Raw genomic sequence first — 24,401 nt, forward strand, 5'->3', positions numbered from 1 at the left:
GTGTCCTACTTCCTGTTCACAGCTGAGATGGTGAAGGCATCATGAAGACACTTCTGTGAGATAGAAGGGAAGCGACGCTAGATGTGCAGATTCTCCTGGATCATGTCCCTACAGACTACATTACCCATGAGTCTCAGAGGCTATTGCTATAGAAATGACCATACATCCTATATATGACACCAGATCTGTATCCATTCCCCAAAATAAAGATATACAAAGTTCACTGTTACCTACAGGCCTACAGAGTGTGGAGCGCTCTGATTGGACGATTAGAAACTGATCCAGAGGCAGGTTGATTTTCTGGATCTGGTCCAGTTTCTAGACTAATGTAAACACACCATCTGTTGCGACACCATGTGTTTATGTGTGAATTAGTAAATCTGGCGAGCAGAGGGAGAAATCAGTGTTAGAGATGATTGTTTCCTTGGCAACCACAGTAGGGCTTGGCACTAAGTCCACATCGCCGTAGCAACCGTGCATGCCTGTAGTGTATGAGGTGTTCAATATAATGCCAAGAAGGAGACGACAAATTGTGATGATTAACAAAACCTTATTTAAACCTTGACTTCGTGTCAGGAATGAGGCGGAACAATCTGATTGGACCATTCCACAGGTAAACAGGTCTGATTGGTATCTGTGACATGCAGGTGAGGCGGGTACCCTCCAAAAACGGTACGTCAGTGTGATGGTCCTGGTTTGAGGTCACATGACATGTTTGCCCTTTATTCTTATAAATACAATAAGATAAATAATACACTCATACATATAAATATATACATAAACCTTATTAGTGGTGACGTTTGATATTTAGTCATTTTAATCATTCATTTATGTCTTTATTTCATTCTAAACCTTTATTTAAATTGGTTTGTTGCTATTTTGTTTGAATCAGTCTCTTAGGCTTTATTTAATTAAAGTTTTATTGATATTATTAATGACATTAATTAATAAAAAAAAACCATTAAATTAATTTATAATTGATCATTTCATTTTCTAACCGCTTATTCCGCTATCGGGTCACGGGCCAAGCTGGAGCCAATCCCAGCAGTCAATGGGCGAGATATAATTGATCACTGATAATAAATAAAGATTAATGCGATGATTCGGATCGCGCGCACATGCACGCGTCGCCTCATTGTAAACACTAGAGAGAGGCTCTGCGCGCGCGCGGTCCCGCGGTCGCGCGCTTCTTCTCATCTCTCCGGGAGCGGGAGTCCGAGATCCAAGGACGGACCGCGGGGCTCGTGAGCATCAGGTCATCTGAGCACCGACGAACGGGCACGGACCGATCACCGGGAGAGCGCCCGTTAAAACCAGAACCGATCGTTAACGTTTGATTGACTTGATTGACGTCATGATTCAACCGGACACCGGATCAACAGTGCCAGCCGTCCAGCCATCAATGACAAATCGATAATCGATGGAAGAAATCACGACCGGAGCCGGAGATTGTCGCCGCTTCAGACTCACGTTGATTAATTACCGATCAACCGAACACCTTTAACCTTCAGGACCTGAGTCTGGGACCGGACGACCGCACGCTGACGGTACCGGGCTGGACCGGGGAACACGCGCACCGTGATTGGAATCGATCAACAGGAGACCGATAACCCGGTTCTGTGACGGAATTCAGCGCCGGTGTCCGGTGTCGTTTTCAACAGTAAGTCACCGGTTGCTTTTTATTATCGGGCGCTCGTGATGTCATTAAAAATCAATCAATCTGCATTAATTAGCGCCGCCTCGTCATCACCTGTTGTTAAAATGACGTCATACAGCCAGAGGAAAAGGTTTTCACCTGCGTGTCTGTCTGCTGGCTGGATGACGTCACAGCTGGACGGATTTTTATTGAACCTCGGGAGGAGTGTCACGTGATGAATTCCTGGAAAAACGGGGCGGAGTTAGTGTTAGAAAGTGAGGGAGTTACAAAAGGGGCGGATCCCTGTTTGACCTCGGGCTAAAAACACAAACTTTACATTCAAAGGTCTCATCATCGTCATCATCATCATCATCACCACCATCTACGGGTCGTAGTTCAAACACCCAGCCAACCTTCAGTCCCAGTTTAGGTCCAGATCTACATCCGGGCTCCAGAAGATCCAGTTCAGAACCATCTAGATCAGACCCAGAAGGTTTGTGGTTCTGTTCTGGGGCGCCATGGATCAGTGGTATGTCCCGACAGGAAGCATGGCGGGGGCGGGGGGGGGGGGGGGGGGGGTGACGTTGAAAAAATCAATGAGCATTGGCACATGCTAATATTAGCATGCTAACACGCTGGGCTGGGCTCTCAACGTACGCTTTTAAAATTCCCAGAGCTGCTCCCGTGACTGACGATGTGTGTCCTCTCTTCCTCTCTTTCTCCTCTTCCTCAGTGGAGCTCCGCGGCGTGCTCCTCCTCGCCATCTTGCAGTGCTGCTCGGTGGCCCGTGGCGGCTGCGAGCCCCGGCTGGTGAACATCGGCGCCGTCCTGAGCCAGAAGCGCTACGAGCAGGTGTTTAAAGAGGCGGTGAGCCAGGCCAACGCTCTGTACGGAAAAGAGAAGTTCAAGATGAACGCCATCTCTGTGACGCACAAACCCAACGCCATCCAGATGGCGCTGTCCGTCTGCGAGGACCTGATCTCCAACCAGGTGAGGGCGCCACCTGTCCCCGACCCCGCCGGCTTCAAAGCTGGATTCATGCTTCCCATGAGAACTTTAAAGAAGAGTTGGAACTGATCCTTTAAAAAAAGTATTTTTATTTGTTACCATTTTCACAGAAGTTGTGAGAAAAGGCTACGGACAGTAGCCGATTAGCGTAGCTTAGCATAAACCTGTAAATTAGAGGAAAATTTCCAATTCAGACATTCTTTCAGAAAAGATTTCAAATGTCAAAACGGCGCCGCCTTCAGCAGGTGGTCACATGATCATTCAGGATGTCAGCGAGCACGAATCCTCCCAACGGTCCGAGTTTGAACTCGGCTCACGGAGGACAGGAAGAGGAACAGGAAGAGGAGCGGAGATCATCCCAGATCCTCCCGTAACGTTGGAAAGGAGGCCAACATGGCGGCGCTGGACGTCAGATTAACGCTCTCGCTCGCTGCAGAAACAGAGATGTAATCCGGCCATCCTCCCAGAGGAGGGATGGGTGGATTACACACACGCGCACGCGCACACACACACGCACACACACACGCACACACACACACACGCACCAGGCCGCTGGGACATGTCTAAATTATTTCTACCTCACAAACACAGTTGTGATGAAAGTATTCAGATTATTCGCAGAGTAAAAGTATAAATACCGGCGTGTGAAAATACCCGACTCGCCGTACCTCCACTGATCTTATTGTTTTTCTTCCTCTCTCATCTTCGCTGGCTCCTTTCATCTCTCTTTCTTGTCCTATTCCTTCTTTCTCCTCTTCTTCCTCCTTGTCAGCGTTCTTCTTCTTCTGCCTCTCCCACCCTCTTGTCTTTGCTGCATCTCTCGGTTCCTCATTTGGAACCTCGTTCTCCTCTGTGACCGCTCCATTGTTCTTTCTGGGTGTGCATCTCAGAATTTGTTGCTTCATTCTTCCTTATTTGCCTGTTTTTTAGCCCCGCGGAGCTTTTCATACGTAAACATCAGCACATCTCTCGTTCTTCTTCTCTATTTTTCCTTTCTTCTTCTTCTTCTACAGGTGTATGCCATCCTGGTCAGCCACCCTCCTCAGTCCAATGACCACCTGACTCCGACCCCGGTCTCCTACACCGCCGGTTTCTACAGAATCCCTGTGGTCGGCCTGACGACGCGCATGTCCATCTACTCTGACAAGGTAACCATGGCAACTGCTTCCTCCCGACGACGCTCAAACCTGTTTTCAGTGGTTTCTCTTCCTGTCAGATCGGTTCAATTGAAGCGCATTGGTGTCGGTATTTACAAATGTTCCGAACGATCTGTCGAGCCGCCGCCGCCGCGGTGCTCCCAGGATGGTTGTCGCTAACTAGCCCCTCCCCCTTTCAGAGCATCCACCTGTCGTTCCTGAGGACGGTGCCTCCGTATTCCCACCAGGCTCAAGTCTGGTTCGACCTGATGAGAGAGTTCCGGTGGAACCACATCATCCTGATCGTCAGCGACGACCACGAAGGGCGAGCCGCTCAGAAGAGACTGGAGACGCTGCTGGAGGAGAGGGAGACCAAGGTGAGCGGCATCAAAACGCACGTGCACACGACACACAGGTGTGTGTGTGTGTGTGTGTGTGTGTGTGTGTGTGTGTCGGCTCACCTCCATCTGTCAGACTGCAGTTTCTCAGTGTCTAATCTGGAACCTGAGTAAATCTAACAACGGCATTAAATGTTGCAAACCAAACGACCAATCACAAGCTGGCTTGAGGTCATGTGACATCAAGCCAATCGCATTCCGGTTGCGCCTGTAGAGGGAGTTTATGGAGCAGTAGATGTCCTTTAAGGAGGAGAGGAGCAGCTCACACAGGCCAATAATGAAGAGGAGGTGTGAAGCGATAGGTGTGACCCTTCCTCATTCATCTCCTCCTCTTCCTCAGCTTCTTACTCCTCCCCTTCATCATATTACTCCTCTTACTCCCTGCTTTCTTCTTCTCCTTTCTTGTTGAGGTTTCTTGGATTTTTTCAACACGTTTGAAGGCCTGAAACTGCTCTCTCTTTATCACTCCTCCGTCATCCCTCCATCATCCTCCCATCACCCCCTCATAAATGCAGGTTCCACTCAACCCTTCCTCTTCCTCTTTCCATCACTTCTCCATCATCCCGCCATCAGCAGCTTCTCTTTTATTTATTTTGTGTTCCTTTGTTTTAAATTTTTTGAAATCTCCACCAAGACTGATTGGTTTATTGATAGCTTTATCAAGATAGCAGCAGATGTATTATATATGACATGTTACCGTAACAACAATCATTCAAACCCAAGCCTATCAATAAGATGACTGAATGGAAGTATTAAGTCTTGTTAAGATAAAACCAATAACATCACAAAAAGCAAGACAAATGAAACTCTTACCCCAGTGCATGATGGGAGGGTTCCCAACACACCTCGACAAGCGATCACGTGATGAGGACTCGGCCAATCACACGATCAGAATGTCAATTCTCCACTCATTTCACCTTTTATTTCAAAGTAAGAGTGCCAACATCCTCATCAGCTCCCATTTGAACTTGGAGCTGATGGAGGAGAGCAGACGGCAGCAGTTTTCTCTTTGGCTGTAATGGTCACATGTCTAACTTTATCCAAACAGATTCTAGATCTCCACGTTGAGCAGCTTCTTCGGATCCCCATGTCAACCGCCAACATTTCCTTCCCATTTCCTGTCCTAACAACAACGATAATAAAGATCAGTCAGCTCAGAATGAACCGGTTTCATTCTCTCGCTCCCTCCTGCCCCTGAGCTCGGGGTCAAATCACCGCTGATTGATCCGTCTCCGCTGCAGCACGGTCTGTGTGCCTCAGTGATGCAGCTGCTAACGGTCGGTTTATGAAGTGTTCCGGACCGGCTGTGTTCTGGGCGGTACGTTAGCATGTGATCCAGAACAGGCTCGGACACGAATGTGCATGTAAATGTTGAATGTTCATCAACAGTGATGCTTTTTGTTGTCATCGTTTTCTTAGCATCCGCTGCTCCGACCTGGAGAACCTGTGTCTCGTGCCTCTTATTCGGTCTCTAACGTTTGTGTCAAGTCTTGGTGGAGGTTTGATTTATTTCCTTCTTCTCATTTTTGATTCTTTTCTCTTAAATGTACTTTTCCTTCAGACCTGTCTCTCCCCCTGTCAGTCCGTCTGTCCGCGTCATCGTTCAGTTCTTCACCTCCGTCTCTTTTCTGGCCTCTCATCGCCTCAACACTAAAGGAGCCTTGGAGTACCAGCAAACGCATCGCAGCCGTCAACCTCGTCACAGACGGATGAAGGACAGGACAGATAGAGACAGAGCGATGGACAGATCGCCATCAGGAGCGAAAAACAAGACAGACTATTTGTAATCGGTATCAGATCCTTCATTTTAGTAGGATGAGGCCATGATATGCGAATAGACGAAAGCTAAGAAGTGATTATAACATGCTAAAAAATTAATTTGAATGCTATCAGGGCATGATGTTATGCTAATATGCTAAGGAAAGGCTAAGAAGTTGTTTCTTTATGTTAAATGATTAAAAGATTAAAGCCAAAAGGTCAGAATATTATATAAAAAAGTTAAAACTAATGGTTCACAATAATATGCTAACAAACTCATTTTAAAGCTAGCAGGCCATGACGTCATGCTAATAGATTAAGGTTAAGAGTAATGCATCATGATAATCATGCTACCAGACTGACGTTAAAGCTAACGGGTCAAGATGTCGTGCTAATGCTAGTGCTCATCGTTAATGATGTCGTCATAATAATAGGCTAAGGCTAAAGTTAGCGGGTACCCCAGAAGTTATGATGTGGCTTTGTGATGGAGAGACGAGCCACAGTGAGACTCATGAATATTACAGCACATTAAAGTAGGTGAACAGAACTGCAGCGTGTAATATTGTTTCTGAATTAAGCATCTATAATGAAGTATTGATGAATATCACAGCAGGCCGTTGCTACACTGGAGTCGACTCTGTGGAGACAACGGAGATAAAACTGTCTGTAAACACAATAGATCAACTGATCTATTGGAATAAGGATGTATTTACAGGCATCACTGGTGGACAAAGCAACTTTCAAACGTCCCCAAAGTTAGACACGAAAGTTAAACGTTACATATTTAGGAAAAAGCTCTGAAACTAATACAAACATTTAAGTTTCATTTAGATAGCTTTATAGAACCAGTGTGAGGGTTTTTAAAGTAGTGTGTGTGTGTGTGTGCGCGCGCGCTGATCTGAGACTTCGCTTCAGGATGTAATTTTAATGAGATTAACATTTAGAGTGGAAGAGTGGAGGACTAATGGGACACTCTGCCGTCACAGCAGTTTAACATCAGAGGACGTTTTTTTGTGGGGCAAAGTCTCAGCTCGGTTCCATCCGCCAGTAAAATTTAAACCTCGTTGCAACTCGCACGGGTTTGTGACATCAGTCTGCTGACTGACAAACACTTCACCGACTCAACATCTGAAGACGTTAGCTTCTTACCGGTACATAACAGACAGATGTTGCTAACTGGTCCAAAATAGAGTAGGTCAAGATGCTAACAGGCTGAGGTCAAATCTTATGTCGTGCTAACAGAATGGACGCTAACATGTCCTAGCGAGCTCGTGACATTATGCTGGCATTTTGATATAAAAGGTTCCCAGGTCATGCTATCATGCTAACAACCTGAGGTGAAAGTCAACGGTGCAGAAGTCATGGATATAAAGAAACAGCGGAATAAATGAACATGAAGAGATTAAAACATGTAAAATCAGATGTTATTTTTAGTTCTGGCTCCCTGTGGTGCCATCATATATTTATTAATATTGTTCGTGTGATTGGGTGTGAAATGTTGAAATGATCAGAGCTGGCTTTTGCTTCTTCGTTCTCCGTCTTCTCTAAAAATAAAACGCTGTCATGTTCACAGCATTTCAGGTTTATATTTATCCCCCCCAAACTAAATATAGCGGAGGATATAAACCGAATTTTACACAGTGTTAAAATACAGAAAGGAAACATTTGAAATGTAATTAAAATATTTCTACCACGTCCAGCAGTCGACTTTACACTAATAATGCAAACAACTCAGTAGCATGCTAAGCTAATGTCATCGGAACTGAAGATGAGACGTTGCTGAGATTTATAGCATGCTAATAGTTAGCAGTGATGAACAAATTACGCAATCCCAACTGTGAAATATTAAGTAAGTGTAAGTGGACAGACAGGTGGACAGACAGGTGGACAGACAGGTGGACAGTCTGTGACGTGTTTGCGTGCTCCGGCGTCCCGTCAGCCTCCTGAACCGGCTCAAGAAACACACTCTCATTGGTTGGATGCTTTATTGGCCTCCATTTTCTCTGACTGTCTGTAACCTTCTTTTGTGTCTGCATATTTTCTCTGTGTACATTACCCATCAGACTAAAATCAGGAACTATGACAACCTCGACCAACAGAACTTTGACTTCAGGAGAACACCCAAGGTATCAACTTGCATGGTGAAATGATGCACGCCGCCCAACCAATCTCTGAGCTCGCCCAGTAGTAGCCAAGAACCAGCCAGCCCCGCCCACCCAGAATCCAACCCTGCTCCAGAGATACACTATTATCCTGGTGGCACATTTTTTCTTTCTTTCTTTTGGTTTTCCATGATTCCTGCACAACGAGAATGGGTTTACACCTGCAGGAGAGACGCCCTTCCTCTTCCTCCTCCTCCTCCTCCCTGTGAAGGGTTGCATGCAGCCAGGCTGAGGCTTGGCTCTGTCTGCAGATATGAGGGACAGCGCCCACCGGGATCCTCTCACTACACTCCTTCCTCCCGAACACCCCGCCTCCCTACTCCTCCTTCTTCTCTCCACTTGACTCTTTATTTTATTTATTATTATTATTAATTTGCGATTGCATCAGAGCTCTCTAACATGCACGTTCCTGATTGGTTGGTTGGAGTCTTGAAACTTTGCATGTGCCACCACACCACACACAACTTGTTGCCCCTTTTTCTGTAGAGCTTTGAGTTTTCTTTCAGTTGAGCAGACCTCCATCTTTTAGCCCTGCCCCCTCTTCCCACACGTAGCGTGGTTGAGAGGGAGCATGGCCGAGGCAGGGACTGTGTTTTCTGGGTGGGACGGGGACGAAAGTCTGGCACGTCAGAGCTAATGATTTGTGTCCTATGATCTGTTCTGTGGTGTTTTGTTCTGCCGTGTTTCTCAATGTCCTACCGTGCGACACGTTGACCGCCGCTGCCCCCCCCATCGTCGCTCAATATGGCGGTTGTTCAGGCGGAGAAGGTGCTGCTGTTCAGCCAGGACACCAACCTGACGGCTCTGCTGCTGGAGGCCAAAGACCTGGAGGCCCGAGTCATCATCCTGTCTGCCAGGTTTGTCCCAGGACGCCAGGGCTGTGGCTGGTTGCTAGGCTGCGATTACGCTGTCATATGCAGCTCGGTTGTCGTTCCGTAATACTGTTCGAAAAACGATAAAAAAACAAATGCTATTCAGGCTGTTGCAGGATGTTTAGATGGTCGTTAAGGCGTCGCCATGCAGTTTAGAGTGTTTTTCTTGGGGGGGCCTTGTTTGATTGCGCCTTCATCCATCTTTATTTGTTTCTGCAGCGAGGACGAAGCTGCTGGGGTGTATAAAGCCGCCCGTCAGCTCAACATGACCGGCGCCGGTTACGTCTGGCTGGTCGGCGAGCGCGAGATGACCGGCAAAGCTCTAAGTGAAGCTCCAGATGGTACGCCAGCCATTGGCTCCTCTTCCTCCTCATTCTTCTTCCCCACTCTGGGGGCTTCTCTCGCTCTCTCAGCTCTGCTTCCATCCCAGTTCAGCGAACAGCAGCAGCAGTCGTTTCGAAGTGTTGACGGGACGAATAAAAGCCCGTCAGCAGGATGAAGCTGTTTATTGGCCATCAGCTGCCGAATCACAAATGGCTGCCGCAGCTCATCAGCAGGAGCTGCTGTCACACGGTGTTGCTATATTTGTAGCAGTGGGTCGAAGGCTTTCATGCTGAATTCAGACATCAGGGCGTCGCGATGCTGCACGTTTAAAAATCTGCTTCCTGTCAGCAATGCCCAACCCCTGAAACGAGTCCAGGTACGGAGGAAGCAAAGGAAAACGAGCCAGATGATGTCACTAAGCAACGATTACATCTCAGACATAAATGTAATTAATCTGTTAGCCAGGTAGGTTTTCTCTCAGGTGATTTTGGTTTCCGCTAACATCTTGGAGCCAAATCTATGTTTAATATGTATGTTGTTCGTCATGTGACTAGGAACTGACTGGATGGAAACATGGCTGCTCTCTCTCGCTCTCTTTTCTCTCTCTGATGACGGAAGCTAATCCCTGTCGCTGTCAGTTAGCTTCCGAGTGTCCGGCCGGGTTCTTGGTTCTGATTGGTTGAACGTTTAAACATCGTCTAAGAACACCTGTTTAAAGGTTCTTACCGCCGCCTGCTCTTCTGGCTCTGGTACTGTGTGGCTTTAAATGTGTCTAACATCTTTTTGTTTGTTTCATCTTCTATAGTGTGTGTCGCCCATCTGCCCGTCCTCACAGTAGACTGTAGTGTGCTGCTATCTGGGAAGGGGGGGTCGATGGGGGCGGGGTTAAGGGGGGTTCTAATCGGGGGTTTGTAAACAGCTATTGTCTCCATGGTTACCTTGACGTGTGTCTGAACAACTGGTAAGATGCCGCCGCTGCTTCCTGTCTCCTGCTTGCTTTGCCCTTTGCCATTGGTCAAAGGAGGCCCTGCCCACTGCAATATGGAGCCTGCTTTACCACAGAGGGGGCGGGGTTTATACTGTCAGCCAATTACTCAGTTGGCCTGCCTATAGTATAGGACCAAAAGTATGCACACAACATTTGACTTTGGGTCTATTATTATTATTATCAAAATTATTATTATTATTATTATCATTATTATGTTGTTGTGTAGTACTACATTCTGCCCTCATGCTGTAGATGCTTCTCTCTGGCTGCTGGGTAATTGGCTCCCCGCTCTGTTGCCGAGGCGTTTTTATTTCAGAAAAACATCCTCACCAACCAGCTGCTGCACGAGTGATGTGAACCTTTTTCACACATCCGCATCTGTCGTCAGATGTGTCAAAAACGTGTCGTGAGACTGCACTCTGAAAATCGTCCTCAGCTGTTTTGCTTCTGTTGGCGCTCGAGTTTTCTGTTTAGGGAATTAAAACCTTTTTGTTGTGATGTAGCACACCTCATAGGTCTTACTTGGTCCACGACAACCACTAGCAGTAGCACGAGTGACCATTTTGACCAATCAATCCATTAAATCAGTCTTTTTTGCTTCTGCTGGAGAACTGAGACCAGCTTTACAAAAGAAATGACATCAAACGTGAAGAGCGCATTTATTTGTGACTAATGTTAGACAGTACAATGACATTTAGAAATGATTTGAATGCTTTGCGTTGCTGCTAAATTAGATGTGCTATGTACCAGTAGGCTATCAGTGATCGTATCAATGATAAGGCCTACCCTGTATTTGTATTGAAAAACAAATTAGGAGAGTTCAAATACAACAACTGTATTCAGCCACAGCAGGAAGTCTGATCTCATTTTAATGGTAAAATAGTTCAATAGCAAAGACCTACTGGCTTTATTTCTACATGCCCAGTAGAGTCAGCATATTCCCACTGTTAAACACAAATAATATTTAAAATAATTATTGGTTGTTTCTTTTCAAATATATTTATTTTTAAATATATTTTGCATTGTGCATCGGTGCCCTACTTCTCATACCTTCAGAATGAAGCTGTCACTGCAGGGCTTTTATTCCTGGAATGCGTTCGATTGTTCTTTTGTCGTCCGCCCCCCCCCCCCCCCCCCCTCCCCCCGTATCTGTACGTAGCCTGTTTTTTAAACGATTCCCTCAATAGAAATGTCTGAAGCTGAACTGCGACATTATGGATTTCAAAGTTGTTGATCTTCACTAGACACTTGACACACAATGATGAAAATGTCTCTGCATTTGGTGCTCAGCTCAGTGAACAACACTCTGCTAAATGTTAGCATTCTTCATTGGAAGTAAGAAGTTATGCTCCAGTAGATCAAATTCAGTTTAGTTAGTGACACTAGTTAACTAAATTCTGCACATTAATAAAATTTTGGAAAGGTTACAAATGATCGGTTTTCTGCACCATTTAGCTTAAATTTTTAAATGGTAAAAAACTGTTTTCAAAAGTTTGTGAGGACGCGTTATCTGTCTTTGCTCTCAGTGCCCAGGTCTCATAGTTTTATTCAGCTATTCTTGATTCATAAATGACAACATTAGCAAAGTGCAAACTATGATTTTTGTGGCGGAAACTTAGTTAATTGGACTTGATTGTTTCAGTGGGGATTGCGAAGAGTGTTAGCCAGTTGTTCATCTTAGCGTCAGAAATATTAGCTAGCAGTTCCGATTATCTCTCTCTCGGGGGTCGATGGATAAAATTAAAAGTGCTAGCTCGCTGGTTAGCTAACTGTTCTAATTTTCTCCGTGGGGAATGCTAACAGTGCTAGACAGTTGTCGGTCACCTAGGGGACAGATGTGGACACTTTTCGTTGCAGTGTGACGGGTTTCTGCTGAAGGGAAACGCCGTTCATAATGTCTCGGTGACGCTTCGCCTGTCCTGAGAGACAAACGGCTCTATTCTCAGAGTGAACTCCCAGCATGCAGTTTAGCATTACTGAACACTGGCCTGTCGCCTGAAGCCCTGAGTGTGTGTGTGTGTGTGTGTGTGTGTGTGTGAGTGTGTGTGTGTGTTTGAAGCACCTTTTTAGTTACATTTGTAAAATTAAATTAAAGTGTGTGTGAGAGTTTTAATTAAGGTGTGTGTATGAACGAGGGCAGTCTTCAGTTTGCAGCCTATTTAAGTGTGTCTGTGTGTCTGACACATTCTGTTGTGTGTGCGTGTGTGCGCGTGTGCGTGCGTGTGTGTGTGTGTGTGTGTGTGTGTGTGTGTGTTTTTCCAGGCCTGCTAGGCCTTCAACTCATCAACGGTAAGAACGAATCGGCGCACATCACGGATGCCGTTGCCGTGGTGGCTCAGTCTCTTCAGGAGCTGTTTGAGAAGGAGAACATCACCGAGCCTCCACGGGGCTGCGTCGGAAACACCAACATCTGGAGGACGGGACCCCTCTTCAAACGGTCGGTACCTCCGAGGTCAAAGGTCAACCACAGTCGAGTACGAAAATGGTTCCTTAAGAATAACGCTGGATCCACATGAACAGAGCCCGAAGCCGCCCAACTCTGGAGCAGGTTTCATTAACACGTTCTGTGAGATTTAATTAAGCTCCAAGGTGATTCTTGGTACTGACAACAGCGGCGTCAGTGTTGTTTCCATGACAACAGACTTTGTTTAGCCACATAGATGAATGACATGCCTTCACGATTATCCGGAGGAGTATGTAGACCCCTCTGGCTGTGCTAGCACTATTACTACTACTATTAGTACTACTATTAGTAGTACTACTATCCCCATTCTCACTATGACAGTATATGATTCTGTGATATTACTATTAATGCTTAAACGCGCACACACCGAACAGACACACGGTAATTCTTGCTACATTTTCTTAAATGAAGATGCTCGACTCACGCTGCACCATGAAGGTTGTTACAGGACTTTACCCTCCCCCTCCCTCACATGAACATGCACTTGACCTCATTAGCGTGTAGTGACCAGCAGCGTGACATCATGAAGCATGTTCGGAATAACCCCCCCCCCTCACTTGGTGCTGTGAGGCTTCAGCTCAGATATCAGTCGGTTCTATAAGACTCGATTCCTATTTGAGTCATAGTTCAACAAATGGAAATATAAAAACATGCAACTCCAGGTTGTCTCCGCTGAATAAACCGTCCAGGCCCGTTCTATTAGCTTGATGCGCTCCCAGTCGGCGTCATCAGCTCCAATGCCGACACTGAGCTGACCGTACTGCTCCCTGACTGGTTCTCCAGGGTGCTGATGTCATCCAAGTACTCTGATGGTTTGACTGGACGGATCGAGTTCAACGACGATGGCGACCGCCGCTTCGCCACTTACAGCATCCTGAACTACCAACAGAAGCCGGGTCGCCTCGTCCAGGTCGGAGTCTTCAACGGATCGCAGGTAACTGACGGGAGTCCCGCCAGTTCACACCCAGCCACATCTGGTTGGGCCTGATACACCTGACAGATCCAGTAGTGATTGTTTTCGGTGATGTCATCAGGGGGCGTCTCCGGTCAACCGTTTTATATTGGGTCCTCTGGGAATCCCCAGCTGGGAGGAATGTGTTTTAGAGCGTAAACCATCGCAGGACGTCCTCCTGCCTCTTCGACTATCTTTGAACAGACGCAGTATTGATGATGTCACTAGTCGTTCAGAGTGAGACTGACGTTACATCACAGCCGGGGTGTGTTTCAGGTTGTAATGAACCCTCAGAGGAAAATCATCTGGCCTGGAGGAGAGACAGAGAAGCCCATTGGCTACCAGATGTCGACTAGACTAAAGGTACAGTCCTGAAGATACTGCTGATTCTGGTCCATAGTCAGAACCTGGTCCAGAGCCAGAACCTGGAACATGGTAATATCCTGCTCATCAGAGTCTGGTCCAGGTTGAACATCAAAAATACAAAACAGGATTTTCAAAATATAAAATGTACACAATGGGGAAAAAAACAAGCAAAAGATGTACAGGGTACAACAACATGATCACTTATTGATTACATATTGCCACATATTGTTCTCTGTGTGTGTTCAGATTGTGACAATCCATCAGGAACCATTTGTTTATGTGAAGCCAACAAAGACTGACGGGACGTGTAAAGAGGAGCACACCGTCAATGGAGTCTTAATCAAGAAGGTGATCTGTACCGGACCCAACGGGACCACCCCAGGTAAACACACGCCTACACAGGTGCGGCACCGGAGTACCAGTGCTGGGGTTTCCTTTCTCTGAAGTTGTCTTTCTTGTAACTGATCATTCTCTGATGAGAATCTGTATTGTGGCTCGACCTCTAAACCGAACATCTGCCCCGGAAAACCTGTAAATGTAAAATCCTTCAAACGTCTTTGATGTTTGTGTCTTGGTTGCTACCATTCGTGTTCACTCTGTCTTCCTATTGGACACATTTCTGAACAGGTCTGACCCCCGCGTGAGGAAACTCCGCCCACACAACTGTTGCTGTCTGACATGTTTTTTGTAGCATCGGGAGAAAACGGAACATTAAATTGATCGATCTTTAACCTGACCGATCGAACGTTCACGCCACCTGTTGCTGTGTGCTTTCAGGTCAGCCCATCGTCCCTCAGTGTTGCTACGGTTTCTGCATCGATCTGCTCATCAAGCTGGCGATGAGCATGAACTTCACCTATGAGGTTCACCTGGTGGCTGATGGGAAATTTGGCACGCAGGAGCGAGTAAGTATTTGTGTACAAGTGTGTTCAGCAGTGCTTTGGTCCCCGAGTCCCAATATATTAACTTTAAATTTGGTGTGTCTGTGATCAGTTTACTGATTCAATACCAGTGCACTCAAGTCTGTTGCCACGGCAACCCCAGCTCTGTCCTTGACTCTGACCTTGTTGAGGCTGAGAGCCATTTTTGTCACTACTATCTCTCTCTCGCTCTCTCTCTCTCTCTCTCTGAGCTGCTCCAAATGAAACTATCACCTCCTCTCTTTGAATATCTCCTTTCTTCTTTCTCTCATCCCTCTCTTTAAACATTCACATTGCATCTGGTGTTTAAACACACGGATTATTATTTATCCCGGTGCATATGCAAAAAAAAATACACAAAGAACAGTGTCATTCATCTTTTGGTCGAGATGCATAAAAAAGTTAGAAAAATCATCCAATCAGGTATCACGTTGATTCTCTGCTCAGAGGTCAGACCCGCCCCTCTACGGGCCCCTCTACGGGCACCTCTACGGGTCCATGCTGCTTCACAACACGTTAACAAAGAAACGTGACTAAAATTAAACTGGTACCAAATTTAAGTCTCTTCTGGTTTTCATTAAATCCTTCTTCATCTTTGGGGTCTTTTCGGGTGGTTTCAGCTTTTATAATGGGGGTGCATTGCAGGAATGTTGGACTGGATGACATCGTTGGGGGACGGAAACGGGAAACTTGTCTTAAAATCATGTCGCTTAGTTTTTACGCCAGGACATGAGGTCAGTAAAATTTGCGCTGGTGTTAGCAACGCTAATCAGGACGCTAATAGACATAGACTTCTGGCTCGGAGAGGCCCCGGGCAACTTGACCTCCTTTCCAACAAGCCCATCATCTTTGATTGATTCTACTACTAGACGTTAGTATTACTACTACCTCCAGTACGTATTCCACCAACCCATCTACAAACGTAAGTGATACTGCAGGGAGTGCTGCTGATTTGACCATCAAACTTCCTATTTCTTAGTGAGAGATCTGTTGTGCTGCCATGGCAACACCATTTAAGAAAACATTGTTTTGGTTCTTCTGCTGGATTCTGTTGAAGCACACCAGTAGACAGAAAGGAGTTAATATAAAAAAAAACAACAACTTAACTTTTGTTATAAACACAACGTTAGTCATGTGACCTCCCGTCTCCTCCTGCCGCAGGTGAACAACAGTAATAAGAAGGAGTGGAACGGAATGATGGGGGAGTTGCTGGGAGGTCTGGCTGACATGATCGTCGCTCCCCTCACCATCAACAACGAGCGTGCTCAGTACATCGAGTTCTCCAAGCCCTTCAAGTACCAGGGGCTCACCATCCTCGTCAAGAAGGTCAGCCGGCACCTCCTCGGAGCCCGCTGTGCCTGGTTCTGCTCCTCAGGCCAGGAGGGAACCCGGCAGAGGACCGAAAGGCTTCACTAAGAGCCACATGACAAAGTCCTCTGCTCTCATTGGTTAAATGAGTGTGGGGAAGGGCTTGATGGACCAGGTCACGCCTTTATTCAGATGAGAATAAATTGTTTATTGCGAGTTAATCTGAGCCGATGTCCTGTCAGCCTCTTTTCCTTCGGTCTGTATGATATTTTTGAGCGTTTAAGGCCAGAGCGATCCGGTTCATCAGCTTCCTGGAAGCAGGATTCGGGTCAATAGAGTCCACCCACCCTCCGACTGATCCGCGGTCAGCTCTGGACGTTATATAATATATAGCAAAGTCTCGTGACTGGAGGAGCGAGCTGAGACATTTCCAGTGTAAATTTGGGACAACAGCGAATTGGTTACTCGCATGTAAAGACTCTTGATAGCATGTGACATCTATGATGTGTGTGTGTGTGTGTTCAGGAAATCCCTCGCAGCACTCTGGATTCGTTCATGCAGCCATTCCAGAGCACTCTGTGGCTGTTAGTCGGTCTGTCGGTCCACGTGGTGGCAGTGATGCTCTACCTGTTAGACCGGTTCAGGTACGCCGCGGCCTGCGGAATCCTTCAAAGAGCAGTGTCAGTACCGTGGAGCCGGTGAGCGTTCAACCACGTGTGTCCGTGTGTGCAGCCCGTTCGGAAGGTTTAAAGTGAACAGTGAAGAAGAAGAAGAAGACGCCCTCACCCTGTCCTCCGCCATGTGGTTCTCGTGGGGAGTGTTGCTGAACTCTGGCATAGGAGAAGGTTGGTGATCAGGCCTGTCTGTCTGTGCCTCTAGCCTGTCTCTCTGCCCTGTCTGACCTATCTGGTGCTGTCTCTAGGAGCTCCTCGGAGTTTCTCAGCCAGGATTCTGGGTATGGTGTGGGCGGGGTTTGCTATGATCATCGTAGCCTCGTATACTGCCAACCTGGCAGCCTTCCTTGTGTTGGACCGGCCTGAGGAGCGCATCACTGGCATCAACGACCCCAGGGTGAGCTGTGGCCCGCTTCTGCTACGTAGTAGTAGTAGTAGTAGTAGTAGTATGTGTAGGCCTATCCTACCAGCCTAGTATTGCTTTCTGACTCGTATCCTCTGCTGTTCTTTGGGGTTTTCTACCTTTTTAGCTGCGTAACCCATCGGATAAGTTCATCTACGCCACAGTGAAGCAGAGCTCGGTGGACATCTACTTCAGACGGCAGGTGGAGCTGAGCACCATGTACCGCCACATGGAGAAGCACAACTACGAGAGCGCTGCTGAGGCCATTCAGGCCGTCAGAGACAAGTAGGCCGTTTGCCCAGTCAGCTCCTGAGCGATGTTGTTCCGGGCAACCTCTGAGGCATCTCCCCCCCCCCCCCCCTCCCCTGTAGTAAACTTCACGCATTCATCTGGGACAGCGCTGTGTTGGAGTTTGAGGCGTCACAGAAATGCGACCTGGTGACGACAGGAGAGCTTTTCTTCCGCTCTGGATTCGGGATTGGAATGAGGAAAGACAGTCCTTGGAAACAGAACGTTTCTCTGGCTATTCTCAGGTAGGAACTGTCCAAAGGGCTCATCTTGCTATAAATTGATCATTGGATTCGCTCTCGTCTCCACGCAGCTCTCATGAGAATGGCTTCATGGAGGATCTGGACAAGACGTGGGTTCGGTATCAGGAGTGTGACTCCAGGAGCAACGCCCCAGCTACCCTCACCTTCGAGAATATGGCAGGTAGGAAAACGGACCGACAAATTGGTGGTAGGCCAAACGCTGTCCATCTCGATGACTGTTAAATGTAAAATGTGCTGCCATCCTGAAGCTGCCCGTACAGCTCGGCCTGTAAATGTAAGGACACGCAGACCTGAGCTCACCTGTCCTCCTCAGGTGTGTTCATGCTGGTTGCTGGTGGCATCGTTGCGGGGATCTTCCTCATCTTCATCGAGATTGCCTACAAACGACACAAAGATGCTCGAAGGAAACAGATGCAGCTCGCCTTTGCTGCCGTAAACGTCTGGAGGAAGAACCTGCAGGTACGAGACTCCACTCAACCGTACTCTACCTGTACTCTACCTGTACTCTGACTACTCTACCTGTACTCTGACTGTACTCTGACTGTACTCTACCTGTACTCTAACTGTACTTTACCTGTACTCTAACCGTACTCTACCTGTACTCTGACTGTACTCTACCTGTACTCTGACTGTACTCTGACTGTACTCTGACTGTACTCTACCTGTACTCTGACTGTACTCTGACTGTACTCTACCTGTACTCTAACTGTACTTTACCTGTACTCTGACTGCTGTAACTTTACTCTAACTCTACTCTGACTGCTCTAACTGTAATTTATTGAACTCTGCTCTAGGCAAACTACTATTCTATGATCTAACTGTACTCTACCTGTACTCTGACTGCAGGTAGAGTACTCCTCTTGGACCCTTTAAAGTAGTGAATATGGTGTAGCAGTTCTCGGCATCGCAATCGTTTTGCACTGGACTCGTCCCTCAGGGTGACAACCTTGACAAAACTACACGATGTCTAATAGACATTTACCCCCATATCGTAGCCCAGGGGTCGGCAACCTGAAACACGCGTGTCATGGCTGGCACACAAAGGCATTTATGTTAGCACGCAGATATTAAGAGGCCAAAAAATATAGCATTTTATTATATTTAACACCTCACATGAAATGGAGCACACAAACTGTGTAATACGTGCTAGTGCGTTGAGTGAGTTTATTGTTAAAAGCCTGGTCCTCCCTATTCATCAGCTGCTGCTCTCAGCTCTGTGTTGATAATTGATATCATGCTAGCAAGTTATCGCTTGTTAGCATGCTGCACTTCCAGTTTTCTGTTAAGTTTTAATTAGATTTTTTGATTCTGAATGTTGAGATCAGTAGACCTCCTTTTAGTCCAGTAGAGTTCTTTAGCGTCCAGCAGAGTCCGTTGAAGTACAGCCGAGTCCAGTAGAGTCCATGTATCAGCTTGGAGTACTGCAGGGCAGTGTTCTTGGTCCGATGTATATTTGTCATGACCTCCTGACCAGTGCCCTGATATTCTGCTGCTAGAAACTGATCCAGAGCCACGTTTAACCTCTGGGGACATGGTCTGTATGATTGTGTTCCAGTCTCTGAATTGAAACTATGTTCTTAATTCATGATCAAACTGTTGAATTGATTTTCCATTTCAAATGATTGTTGAATTCAAACTGGGTACTGTGACAAATGGACCTTGGTCGGGTTTCAGTTTGTTTTTCTAAGTCTGGTGATGTTTTGTGTTTTTCTTCTCATCATCAAATGTCAGATTTCTCTTTGTAACACCAACTAAATGGCCTCTGTTCCTAATCAGGAAGTAATTTGGTGCAAAGCAAGGTGCAGACACAATTGACTCCTGGAACAAACTCCAGCTTTGACGTTTTGGTAACGAACGGATGTGTTCTGGGAGCATCCATCTTGCGGTGGCAGCAGACCAATCCGTTTATTCCAGGAGTCCTTCTCCTCAGTAATGCTTTCCAGCTCCTCCTAGAGGTTTTCCTATGGGACACAACCAGCCAAAACATGGTCAGAGAACGACTGTCCCGACTTCTGTTAGTTTTAGGGAAGAAAACTTGATGACGTTTTCTTGCACAGCCCCTGGTGTCCACATCCTGTACAGCCACGATTAAGTCGTCCTTCTGACACCGAGGCAGACACCCGACAGGAAGCTCACGGTTTCTTTTGACCGTGACACTAAAACTGACGTTGTCTCAGATAAATTGACACAAACTTTGTTAACGGATACAGAACTGAACCGTGTTGGGTTTTTATCGTGATCGTATTATTAGCCCTGTGTAGCGTAACAAGCAGCGCTTACATGCTTTTGCTAATCTACCTATAGCAGTAAATGCTTGCAGCACTTTATTCTAGAGATTGTTAGACGGAGAAGAAAAGTTCAAATAGCCTTGTTGCTTTTCCCGTCAGTTTTCCAGTCGTGCGTTGATGCTTTTCTGCTTCCCTGCTATTTGATTTAACAGTTGTAAAACGATGTGGGTTTGATGTTTTCTGTCATTTGTTGACAGGAGGAAGATACAGAATAACACCAGACCTACTGCAGTAAAAGTGCTGCCAGTGATTTTGCCCAAATCTTACCGATGTGTTCAAAGTGACGATGTCTTTATTGATGTTAGAGGTGCAACGCCATCACCACCCATCATCTGTGTACAACACCCCCCCTCATTAAGCAGCAGTCTGGTGTTACCACTGCTTTAATCAGGCCTCATCCGCCATCTTTGTTGCCCCCCCCCCGCCCCCTCTTGAGGATGTGTTTCTTTTGCATCATGTGATCAATGTGTCGCTGTGTTCGATCCTCATGTCATTGATGTTAGCTGCTGTGCGTCTGTGGGCGGTAAAACGATGTTTTACTGGAACATCATGTCTATGAAGATGAACGTGTTTCAGTGTGTGACAGCTGCTCGACGCCACCTCAAGACTTTTAAGGTAGTCAGAGAAAATGTTGTTGATTTATCGAAGCAGGCGACTAAGAAATAATCTCCTGCCCCGTTTACATGACAACAGAGCGCCGTGCACGGAATCCTCATCCAACCGGATTTAGTTAAAAACACTGTAGTACGCATGCCAGGTCAGTAGATGGCAGGGTAACGTTTAAAAATCAGCACCACAGAATTCCATAAAAAAAAAAGGAAGATGGTGATTGAAGGTCACTGGATGGTGAAGTACGTGCACGAATATCCATCTGTGGCATAACAGAGATATTTGAAGCCAAGTTGTCACAGTTTGTGCTTAAAGATGACATTTTTTCCTGTTTCCGCAGCAACAGTAATGGTTTTCAAAATCATTTTGTAATGCGGTTTCAAAAGTTGCTGCCACTAAACTGTGAGCAAACATTCACAAAGTTACCGAGGTCGTCATTCCGTGGAAAAAAAAAGTTGTCCTGGAACACTGTCACATTTTAAAACATGTTATCTTCATACAATTCATCTGAAGCAGGTCAAACACACCCCGGCTTATGATGTGTTCACTGACTGTTGGTTAAAACACAGTGTAAAGCTACTTTAATAAATCTGTTTAGTTCAATATCACAGTTTTAGATTATAAATCTGGACATTTTAGTCTCTGTGGTCAGAAAAAACATTATTTTAGCCGAGTTAAAAAAAGAAGTGTGTTTATTGAAGTCTTTTCTAAGACAGCAGGTTATTTTTAAGACCAAACCAATAATTTCAGATTTTTTTAAATGAAACAGTTCTTCAAGGTCATGGAATAAAAGGTTGAAGTATTTCACCATACTGTCAATAAATTTAACACAACCGCACAAGCTAATGTGACCCGGCAGCAGAACTGTTTAGCGAGACTCATTAGCCTTAATGCTAATGAAGCTAATGTTGCACTAAGATTGAGAGAAGCTTCCCTTTAGAAAGGATGCTAGCTTTACTTTATACTTGTGACTCTCGTGAAATGATAACGGTAAAGTACTCAAATGTGATGAAGTACAGTTACCTTGTTGAATTTAAAGTACTGCCATAAGTAGAAGTCACGTGTAGCCTTTAATTTAATTTTCAGTGCACCATGCTATGTTACAATATATAGCGTATCCGTGTTGTGGTGTAGCTGGATAATACTGTAGTAGTGTAAGTACACATGCTACGCTCCATTATACTGCAGGATCCTGTGTGTAGAGAGGTGTGTGGCGCTGCAGCGGACAGCTGGCGTGTCTCTGCTGCGTGTGTTAACGTGTGTGTGCACCTATCGTATCATTTATTTTAGGATAGGAAAAGTGGTAGAGCAGAGCCCGAGCCCAAACTGAAAACCTCTTTTAGGTCCATCACTTCGACCTCCGACCTCAAACGGCGTAGGGCCTCCGGGGACGCCACGGTAAGGAGACGAAGACCACATCCTCCTGTCCTCCTCTCATCCTCCTCCTCTTTAGTTTCTTCGCCCATCTGTTTGTCTTCTTTTCCACTTCTTCCATCAACACTTCATCTCTCCTCTCCTCTCATCTCATCTCATCCCCAGCTCCGTCGTATCCATGCTGACTCGTCATGGCCACCCGTCTGTCAGTCAGCCATCTTTATCTTCCACGTGTCAGACAGACAGGCAGACAGACAGACAGACAGGCAGCGCCGGCCGTCAGGTCAGGGCTCGTGATGTCCCTGTGTCACACCAAAGTCGTCCTCTTGCAAAGGAGAAAGGAAGAGGGTCAGACTGTGTGGTCTCTTTCCGTCCTCTCATCCGTCCTCTCTGTCGGTGTCCTGTCTGTGTCTTCGTCCTCCCTGTCCCGTTGTTAGTCGCTCTCCTTACTCTGCTGTCATCTCTCCGTCCCTTCATCTGTCCATCCGGGGAGGTTTCATCCTTCTTCCACTAACCTTTGACAGGACGTCGGCAGACGCCCCTCTAACCTCCCAGCGAGGACGGACGATTAAAGCTGTCCCCGTCGGATGATAACTGACTGTCGTTCCAGCTCTGTCAGGACTGAAGAAGAAGCCCCCCCCCCCCCCCCCCGATTGTTTGTGTCATCAGTGGTTTTGACCTTCCGCTGCCTGCACCTCTCTCTTCTTTTCAGCGTCACCTCGGAGGAAACGCGTCTGTCTTCAGACTTTTTGTCTTCCACGCACTTTAAAAGTCTCTTGCACCTCCACAGGAGACGCTTTGACCCCCCCCCCGTCGGTTGGCCGTGACGTGACGGTGAACGGGGCAGGAGTGCGTTTGTTAGTGGCGCTGACCTCCAGTCAGTGGCAGCAGTCTCATTTCTCTCTGTGCTCATCTCTTTATTTCCTATATGAGTGTTTCTTCTCTCTGGGTGGATTTTAATGGTGTCCAGACTACATGCTGTACGACACACACACACACACACTGCCTCTGTCCTCCTCTGCAAGCACGACCACAAAGAGGACAGTCCTGTTTTGGGACAGAAAACTGAGGATGGGTTTCTGCTTGGGGGGGGGGGGGGAAATACCTCAAATTATTAACCATCGCAATTTTTCAGTTTTTACTTATGATTTAAAATTCACCTTTTCAAGGCGCTTTCCATGCAGCATTGACGATCAAATGTTTTCTCCTACCTGAACTCGCCTTTAGTCATGGGGACCAATGGTTCTGGTTCCTAAATGGGTTTAAAGTCATAGTTGCTAGGAGTGGAATTGTAGTATTAAACAGGCAATGAGTAGAATAAATGTCACTTAAATTTCACCAGATGACAGATATAAATGTGACAGAGTGATGATGTCATACTACCGACACTGCATCCCAAGATGCAGCATGCCCCGGTGACGTTTATGTGATGATACGCAAGTACATAAAAAAATACTACTACCCCAACTACAACAGTTTTGACCACAACGATCTATGGCCGTGCCTCCTTTCAAAGATAGCTGCTTTGTTCAGAAAATAGTAAGCACAGTAATGGAGAAATCATGCCAAATATGACGTATGCATCGCCATCTACTGGCTGTACGTAATAGTGACATCATTATTTATGCTGTTGGCACTGATTTCAGATCAGTTTAACTTCCAATGATTTATTATTTATTAAGAGAGAAGAGAAACACAGCTAATACTAAAAGCACAAAGTGAAAACTGTTGAAGCGCCAGAAAAACACAATTACAGTGTTTCCATGGTAACGGAGGAGCGCTCGCAGTTTCGTATTCAGACATGACTTATGTAAAGAGTCACAGGGGCCGACTGCTTTTCATACACATCAAACTTTAATACGTTGTGGCTGAGCTGAATCCAGATTATAAGAAGATCATGTTTAATTCATGACACTAACGAAGAAACATCTGGTTTAACAAAGCCTGTAATAATAAAGAGCAAATCTGAAATTAAATTAGATTAATAATTCACAAGTGTTATAAAATTAGGAGAAATCAGACGTCCATCATCTCTGCTTCGAGACTGAATTAGTGGAATTAATGTGTGTGTGTGTCTCCTTTGCCCTTTCTCTCTCTTTCTCTCTCTCTCTCTCTCTGTCTTTTTCCCCCCCTTCCCTCTTTAGCCATACCCAACTGACATCACGGGCCAGCTCAACCTATCAGATCCCTCTGTCAGCACTGTGGTCTGA

The 24,401-nt window shown here is 46.2% G+C and overlaps 1 protein-coding gene across 1 annotated transcript; it reads left to right on the forward strand.

Moving 5' to 3' along the window:
* The first annotated feature begins 641 nt into the window (after positions 1-641).
* Positions 642-24,401, forward strand: grin1b (glutamate receptor, ionotropic, N-methyl D-aspartate 1b). The gene is made up of 22 exons (XM_068760954.1): positions 642-672; positions 2,370-2,626; positions 3,658-3,792; positions 3,981-4,157; positions 8,000-8,062; positions 8,858-8,955; positions 9,190-9,311; positions 12,545-12,719; positions 13,530-13,680; positions 13,975-14,061; positions 14,311-14,446; positions 14,842-14,969; positions 16,146-16,310; positions 16,818-16,936; positions 17,025-17,137; positions 17,215-17,363; positions 17,497-17,654; positions 17,741-17,902; positions 17,971-18,080; positions 18,234-18,379; positions 22,108-22,215; positions 24,336-24,401. Exons 1-22 carry the CDS (start codon positions 642-644, stop codon positions 24,399-24,401), a joined length of 2,856 nt encoding a protein of 951 aa, XP_068617055.1.

The sequence above is a fragment of the Brachionichthys hirsutus genome, chromosome 4, assembly GCF_040956055.1.
Source record: "Brachionichthys hirsutus isolate HB-005 chromosome 4, CSIRO-AGI_Bhir_v1, whole genome shotgun sequence".
In the NCBI taxonomy this organism is placed as follows: domain Eukaryota; kingdom Metazoa; phylum Chordata; class Actinopteri; order Lophiiformes; family Brachionichthyidae; genus Brachionichthys; species Brachionichthys hirsutus.

Coding starts and splice junctions, on each gene's coding strand:
- grin1b (XM_068760954.1), top strand. CDS start 642: ATGCAGGTGAGGCGGGTACCCTCCAAAAACG. Junction 8,956..9,189: donor GTCATCATCCTGTCTGCCAG/GTTTGTCCCAGG, acceptor TTGTTTCTGCAG/CGAGGACGAAGCTGCTGGGG. Junction 16,311..16,817: donor TCACCATCCTCGTCAAGAAG/GTCAGCCGGCAC, acceptor GTGTGTGTTCAG/GAAATCCCTCGCAGCACTCT.